General features: G+C 57.0%; 1 protein-coding gene across 1 annotated transcript; it reads left to right on the forward strand.

Annotated features, from left to right (window-relative positions):
* On the forward strand, positions 1-2956 carry Irgc (immunity related GTPase cinema). Its single transcript, XM_047529961.1, has 2 exons — positions 1-43; positions 1471-2956. The coding sequence occupies exon 2, from the start codon at positions 1537-1539 to the stop codon at positions 2929-2931; it is 1395 nt and encodes a 464-aa protein (XP_047385917.1). The 5' UTR covers positions 1-43; positions 1471-1536; the 3' UTR covers positions 2932-2956.
* The last annotated feature ends 5304 nt before the right edge of the window (positions 2957-8260 follow it).

The raw sequence follows: 8260 nt of genomic DNA on the forward strand, positions 1-8260 counted from the left end.
TGCTGCTAGGACCGGTCCCAGGCTCCCACCATCCCCTCCCCAGGTGGGTCCCACTGAGTTGGGTTAGGGAGAAGATACAGCAGGGGGCGGGTGGAGCTCGTGCGGGCAGCGCACTGCGCACTGCCCAGCGAGGAGGTCGGACCTGGGGGGGCATTGTAATTGGGGCGAATGTTGGCGGGGGTGAGGGAGGGTGGGGGGGACAGGGTGGGGGATGCGGGCGGGGCAAGGGGTCAAGGGGGTTGACAGCGGCTTGTGGCCTAGGGAGCAGCTCTGTAGTGGAGCAAAGGAGACCAGGGGTCTGGGTTGGAGCCTGGCTGTGCCTCTGGGTGGGAAGACCTCACCTGTTTTGTCTGAGCCTCAGTCCCTCTCCCTGGGAGGGGACGTGATCCCAGGAGCCAGCATCTCTCCCAGGTTCTCTGAAGAGAACATGCATTTTAGAGGTGATGGGCCAGAGGGAGAGCGGGCGGGAAGGAGGGCAGGGAAGCACCAAGGTGGGAAGAAGGGAGAGCCCCTGTGAGGCTCCAGGGGTCGGGAGGACACAGAGGCCCAGGAGGTGAGGGAGTCCACCTCGCAAGGCTGGCCGTGCAGGGCTCGGATTGAGTGGAAAGGACTGAATGTCTTCAAAGTTGGCACAGGGCTGGGGGGACGAGGCTCAGTTGTCACAGCAGCCCTGGGAGGTGTGAAGGATCATCCTTCATAGCACGGGCAGCGGCCGAGGCTCAGGTGCGCAGGGACTTGCTTCTAGTCACACCACTGGCAATATGGCTGCTAATGATCCTGACGATGGGAACGACAGGGCACCTGTGGTGTGCCCCGCACAGTTTCAAATGTCATGATCCATTTAATTCTCAACCGTTCCAGGAGTTGATTTGCCCTTACTGTAGTTATTACCCACATCTTACAGGTGAGGAGAGGGAGGCAGAGAGCTGAGGAACTGCCCCTCACTCGGCAAGCGCAGGCTTTGCTCTGGGTCTGGGTCCCCTTCAATGTCATTTCACACTGCCCCCCCCCCCCCAAGACAGTGACGGGACCCAAGATGATCTCTGGGCCCGTGCAACGGGCCTGGGAATCTGGGCTTAGGCCCTTTCTGGGCAGGGCTTGACTAGATTATGTGTGAGGCCCAGACCAAAATGAAATTGCAGGGCCCCTGGTTCAGTCAGGGTCAGCAGGACATTAAACCTGACAGCACCTCAGGAGGCAGCTGGGTATATCATGCCCATGACCCAAAAAAGCAAACAGGCACAGAGAGGGGCTTCATTTTGCCCCAGGTCACATAGCAAGTTAGGGACAGAGAATCTGAACCTTATAGATCCCAAATCCCCTCACTAGTGCCAAAAGGTACCCCAGGTTCTTGAGGAAAGCAGTTTTGGGGTTCTGGAGGGTTGGGGGGCTCCCTTCACACACTCAGTGCTGCTCTCCCTGCCTCACGCCAAGGTCCACAGGTGTGACCAGCTCCCTTCTCCTCCACAGACGCTGAGGATCACACATCCTGTGATTCTCCCCTGTCCCCTGCCGCACTCTGAACCACTGGTCACCATGGCTACTTCCAAGTTGCCCTCAGCGCCTGGGGAGGAGGAGACCACCATTCTCATGGCCAAGGAGGAGCTGGAGGCCCTGCGCACAGCCTTCGAGTCTGGCGACATTCCCCAGGCTGCCTCTCGCCTCCGAGAGCTACTGGCCTCCTCGGAGAGCACCCGGCTGGAGGTGGGCGTCACGGGCGAGTCGGGGGCTGGCAAGTCGTCCCTCATCAATGCCCTGCGTGGCCTGGGGGCCGAGGACCCAGGCGCGGCTCTCACCGGCGTAGTGGAGACCACAATGCAACCCTCGCCCTACCCGCACCCACAGTTTCCTGACGTGACCCTGTGGGACCTGCCAGGGGCCGGCTCTCCGGGCTGCCCGGCTGACAAGTACCTGAAGCAGGTGGACTTTGGCCGCTACGACTTCTTCCTGCTGGTCTCGCCCCGCCGCTGTGGGGCCGTGGAGACCCGCCTGGCCGCGGAGATCCTGCGCCAGGGCAAGAAGTTCTACTTCGTGCGCACCAAGGTGGACGAGGACCTGGCGGCCACACGCACCCAGCGACCCTCGGGCTTCAGCGAGGCCGCCGTCCTGCAGGAGATCCGGGAGCACTGCGCCGAGCGGCTGCGGGTGGCTGGAGTGACCGAGCCCCGCATCTTCCTCGTGTCCAACCTCTCGCCCTCGCGCTACGACTTCCCGATGCTCATGTCCACCTGGGAGCACGACCTGCCCGCCCACAGGCGCCACGCTGGCCTGCTGTCGCTGCCCGATATCTCCCTGGAGGCCCTGCAGAAAAAGAAGGACATGCTCCAGGAGCAAGTGCTCAAGACCGCCCTGGTGTCGGGCGTCATCCAGGCCCTGCCGGTGCCCGGGCTGGCCGCCGCCTACGACGACGCCCTGCTCATCCGCTCGCTGCGCGGCTACCACCGCAGCTTTGGCCTGGACGACGACTCGCTGGCCAAGCTGGCCGAGCAGGTGGGCAAGCAGGCGGGTGACCTGCGCTCCGTCATCCGCTCCCCGCTGGCCAACGAGGTCTCACCCGAGACGGTCCTGCGGCTCTACTCCCAGTCGTCCGACGGCGCCATGCGGGTGGCCCGTGCCTTTGAGAAGGGTATCCCCGTGTTTGGGACGCTGGTGGCTGGTGGCATCAGCTTTGGCACGGTCTACACCATGCTCCAGGGTTGCCTCAACGAGATGGCCGAGGACGCCCAGCGGGTCCGCATCAAGGCCCTGGAGGAAGACGAGCCCCAGTCGGAGGTCAGCTTGGAGGCAGCTGGTGACAGTGGTGTGGAGAAGCGGGGATCCGGGGAGGGAAATGGTGAGGACGCCCCACTCTCTGCCCGCAGGAAGCTCGGCCTCCTCCTCAAGTACATTCTCGACAGCTGGAAGAAGCGTGATGCGTCGGAAGAGAAATAAAAGTGCAGCCCCACCCCTGCCTCACCCCCAAACCAAGCCTTAACAAAACCAGCCAACCAACCAAACAAGGCCAATGTGGTGAAAACGAGACCTGCAGTTGCTGGGGGCCGGCGGGGAGGGCTGGTGACGGGCACTTGCTGTCTAGGGGGGGCAGGGTGTTGTGCGGAGGCAGGAGGCCAGCAGGCTGGTCCGGGTCTAAGAGGGAAAGACCAAGCCACTGGGGCAGAAATTGACCCTGGGCTGGGGAGGTCAAGGTACCGGTGGTGGGTCTGTCTCCCTGGCCCCCACGTGGCCAAGGGGGATTTTTTTTTTTTTTTTTTTTTTTTTTTTTGCGGTGCTGGGGATCGAACCCAGGGCCTTGTGCATGCAAGGCAAGCACTCTACCGACTGAGCTATCTCCCCAGCCCACGCCAAGGGGGATTTGTGTGGTAGGCCTGCATTGCCTGGTTCCAGGACAGGAACCGACTGTCAACGGCTGTGGGTGGCAGAGCAGTGGCTGGGTCCTGCTAAGGTACTTATTATTTGGTGCTGGGGATGGAACTCCGGGCTTTGCACATGCTCAGCACATGCCTACCACTGTGCTACATCCCCTGGTATGGACTTAGTTCAATCCCATGTCCCTTTCTGATGACACCAGTATCTCAAAGTCCACCTCTGGAGAGCAGCCGATGGGTGCCTGGGATTAGCACAATGGTGCCTAGCAACAGGTCAAAAGAGGTGCCTAGGATGCCTGCCCTGCTGCCTGGGTGTGATAGGGGCGGGGTGGCAGGGAGAGGGAGGCCAGAAGGCCCTGGGGTTCTCCTCAGAAAGGAGCTTGGGCAAGACAAAGGTGAGAGGGCTGGTGGATGGTCTCCATGAGAATCCATAAAAAAAGCAAAGGCAAGGGGCCCAGCTCCATGGCCCAGACCTGAGCCTTTCAGGAAGACAACGGTCACATCTGAGGGTGAAAGTGCGTGGCGATGCGTCTGGTGTGTCTGCAAATGGGAGGACTCATGGGGACTTCCTCTCCTCTACAGCAGTCTGGGGAACGGAAGTACGGACCAGACTCCCTTTGGAAAGTCCATGGATGCCTGGCGGGAGTGGAGGGAAGGCAGCAGCCCCTGCTGTTTGAGGGAGGCAGTGGCTGGAGAGCTGAGTCCTCTCCCGAGCTCTGTCCTTCACATGGGGCTGAGGAGAAAGGCGGGACCAGGACCCAGCCTGGGCGGTCACACTGTGGGGAAACCTCCTAGGGATGAGGTCCTAGGTGCTGGCAGGTTTCCAGGACCTGGTAATGATTCTAGCCTCAGATTATCCCTAACTCTAGGAAAGAGTTCCAGACTAAAGGTCCAGATTTTTCCTGGGGACTTTGGGGGTGCCAATTCCTACTGCTTTGCAAAAAAAAAACCACTGTTCCTGGGAGGCCTCTGCCAGGACCGCTTGGGGTTCACAAGAGCTTTTCTGTATACAGAAAAAGAGGGGATGTGGGGGATCATGGTAGAGAAATCCCAGTCCCTGAGGTACTCCCAAATCCGTGTTCCAAACCACATTTTCATGCCCTGTGGACCTTCAGACATTATCCCAAATTCAGAGCATCCTGGCCCCATCTGGGGTTTGGTTGGAGAGGTCAGGAATGAATGCTGGGTGCTGTCAACACTGTTTCCAAGGTTAAGAGGGACAGAGTGGGCTAAGCATGATGGTGCATACCTGTAATCCCAGCAACTCAGGAGACTGAGGCAGGAGGATCTCAAGTTTGAGGCCAGCCTCAGCAACTTAGCAAAAAGCAGGGGGCAGGGAAACAAAAAATGGGACACAGTGGGTTACTTTTGTCCCTCTCTCCCCTGCACTCCCCTTAGCCAACTGGTCCCCACATCTGCACCTATTTCTTCTTCCTCTCTTTCCCATCCCCATCCAGAGATCCTCAGTCCATTCCAGCTTAGGCCTTGCTCTTTCCACCCAGCTCCTCTCCACCTCCTCCTCCTCCCAGGTTCATCTCATTCTACATAAGGCCACAGAAGGATCTTCCTCTCCTGCTCAAACCTTCTCTGGCAACTCTCAACCAAGCTGCCCAGTCTGAGTTCCAGGCTTTTCCCCAGCTAGCCTCTACCTCAGCCTCACCAGGAGGCAGAACTGAGAGGGCTCTGAGGAGTCAGCTGTGCATTTACAAGGAAGAACTGACACCTGCATCCTGTCTGCTCCTGGCAGGAAGAGAATAAAGGTTGCAGTGGTGATGTGATCTGTCTGCCCAGGGTCACCCAGCAAGTCCCTGATACGCAGGGACTAGATGCAGTCAAGCAATCCCATTACATCTGCCATCCCAGTGAGGACACCAACACCTGGAGGGGGCACAGGGCTTGCCTAGCCATTCGCTTTGGTTCCTGAGCAGATGTAGGTGCTCAGGGGCCAGGCCATGTGGGCGGGCGACATTTCCACTCATGCGCCAGATCCGCTGGGACTCTCTTTCTTCGGGTCTGAGACTGCAGCACCCAGAGGTCTTGGCATGCAGAGGGTGTCCAGGATTGGGGGGTGGGTGTGGATATGGCAAAAGGACCTGAAACAGCTGGTTCATGTCCCGGCTCTGGAGGAGGCTGAAAGACATTTAGCAGATGTTTTTCACCCTCCTGAGCCTGTTTCTGAGAAATAGGGACTTACTGAAATGATGCACATGGTTTGAACAGTGACCGGCACAGAGGAAGTGTGAAAAGTGATATGAGTCCCAGCTCATCACTGCCTTCCGTGACCAATCACAGTGCCTGGTGCCCCATTAGTACAAATATAAAAATAACCAAACAAAAGCAAAACATTTAAGTTTGAATCTTAGATTCAGAAGACCTCAAATCCATTCCCATCACCCCACTCCCTAGCTGGCAGCCTTGAACAAGTTATTCATCCTTTCACTGCCAAACATGGATAGCAGAGAATCTTCTTTCCTAGGCTATTATGAGCCAGGAGTATCTGGCAGTGATGAATAAATGTTAAATAAAGCACTTAAACCAACATATTGTTACACTCAGTACTATTACTGGTAAAGACCCAAATGCTTTGAGCATGGTCACGAGTCTACTTTTATGGTTTCTTTTTAGTTTGGTCTTGAGGTTTCTCTTGAGAGTGGACCTAAGTCAGAATAGCCACTCTCCAGGAGGGCCCTGACCAGGGCAAAATCAGGTTCAAGTCTGTGTCAGGTGAGACACCATGAGGAGGTGAAACAGAATGCCCAGAAATTTATTACAGAGAAGCCGGTGAGAAGTCTGGAGAAGGTTGCCAGTGGGCGGGGAGCAAGTGAGGAGGAGAGAACCTGCGGACTGTGCCTGTACAGTACAATACAACCAGTATTGTCCTGAGGGGGGTGTGGATCAGCCCGTTTAAAGAAAACTAGCTTGAAGGGGGAACTCATTTATGATGTCCTGCCACTTGCAGGTTGTTTCACGGTCAGCTGCTGGGGGATGCCTTGGGTCTTGGGTCAATGGGATGAGGAACAAGTGGGCTCTATCATAAACAAACGCAATGGACGGGAAATCTCACCAAGCCAAAGTGATGAGGTACAACTGGATTTCAGACAACTTCTGTCAGGGCTAAAAACAGGCAGCAGTGTTGTCAGTAATATTAGCCAAATTTATGACAGGCGTGCAGAGGCATCTAGAGAGAGGGAAACCCAGAAAATACTACCTTACCTGTCCTACTGAAGGTCAAGTGCTGAAGACCAAGAACGAGGGGTCTGACAATCCCTGGCAAAGCCGAGCCAAGCCTCAGCCAGTTCAAGATATTAATGCTCTTGCCAGAGGAGGTCAGGGCGCTGAAGGCCTTCAACATGGGAGCCTGCCAGCAGTCACTGCCAAGTCACAGTCACACTTCATTTGCTGGAGAGTCAGGCCCGACACTGGCTGAGACAACTCAGGCAAGTTGACCTTTGTCAACATCATCCAGGGGCTGGGAAATGAAGACCCCTGCTCAGCGTGCATGGGGTATCGTGGAAAGGACTGTGATGTCTGTGATATCTGCTCTCCAAGTACTTCAAAGCCATCCTCTAGGGCCTGCTGGGCACAGGCACTCCCACTGGAAGGCTGACAAACATCCCCACCGGTGCTGGCTCACCTCAGAGCATCCTGCAGCATGCCTGACTGGATGGCAAGATCCTGCATTGGGCTGACCGCTCCCACCTCACTTTGAGGTAGCCACGCACTTCACCACCTCCCACGGCCATCACCCAGCACCTTCCCCAGGAGACTGCTCAGCCAGGTTTCGGATGGCTGTGGGCAGTAGTGAGGGTCAGGAGCAGACTCTGGGGGCTAAGGCTCAGAGTGGGAAGAGGGGTTGCCCAAGGCCACACTGTGTGACTGAACCGGGCCCACAGTGAAATCATGCTTACAGCTGCCATTTCCTGAGAGCTGGCTCTTCTCGGCCACTGATGACAGAGAACAATAATTTGAGGGTACCCATTATGTCCCATTGTCCTATAGAGAATCGAAAACTTGGGACTTCATGGGTTAAAGAAAAAAGGGTATGTGCTAGCTCCCATGTTTGCAGAGTCAGAACAGTGCAGATGCTATACAATGGTACAAGCTGGCAATGGTACAATCACCACACACATTGTTTTACAATAGGAAGCCCAGAGGTTTGGTGACCTGCCCAAGCCCACACTGGCAGTAAGGCTGGGATCTGACCTGACGCAGCCTGGCCCCAGGGCTGACATTTTTAAGTCACATGCTGTGCTCATGGCAGGCACTGCGCCCAGGCAGCTGTCAGCATGACAGTACTCGCATGGACTGATGGAGGGTACTTGTCTCCAGAAGTGGATGGCATGAAGGAACCCCAGGTCTCCCTATTGGGCAGGGGCAACTTCTAGAGGCGGGAAGAGGATGGTGAAGGAACTGCAGAGCCACAGGCAGCATTTCTGGTGGCCAGGCCCAGCACCTTGCAGCCCAACCTAGAGAAGGCCTTCCACATCTGGCTGGTGGCCTGAGTGCCACGCTGGTGCCCAGGGTGTGGCTTGCCACCTGTACACCCTTGCCAATTCCCACAAAGGCCACTGCTTGGCAGATAGGCCAGCCGTGCACACCATCCTGTGGCGGGGCTGGGAATGGAGCCCAGTGGTAGAGCGCTTGCCGAGCGTGTGCAAGGCTCTGGGCTCAGTCCTCAGTACCGCAAACGGAAAAGATCTTGGTGGCAACAGGTCCTGTGGACCAAGGTCACCACAGAGTTGGTAGAAGAAACGGGAGGCCAGGTGGCCCTGCCTTCACTGCTGTGGGCATCGCAGCTAGCTGTGGCATCTCCCTAACCACCGTCTGCCACATGGGCTGCATGGCCTTAGATGTGGCAGCTGATGTGACGAGTCGGGCCTTCCACATGCTAACCA

The sequence above is a fragment of the Sciurus carolinensis genome, chromosome 16, assembly GCF_902686445.1.
Source record: "Sciurus carolinensis chromosome 16, mSciCar1.2, whole genome shotgun sequence".
In the NCBI taxonomy this organism is placed as follows: domain Eukaryota; kingdom Metazoa; phylum Chordata; class Mammalia; order Rodentia; family Sciuridae; genus Sciurus; species Sciurus carolinensis.

Coding starts and splice junctions, on each gene's coding strand:
- Irgc (XM_047529961.1), top strand. CDS start 1,537: ATGGCTACTTCCAAGTTGCCCTCAGCGCCTGGGGAGGAGGAGACCACC.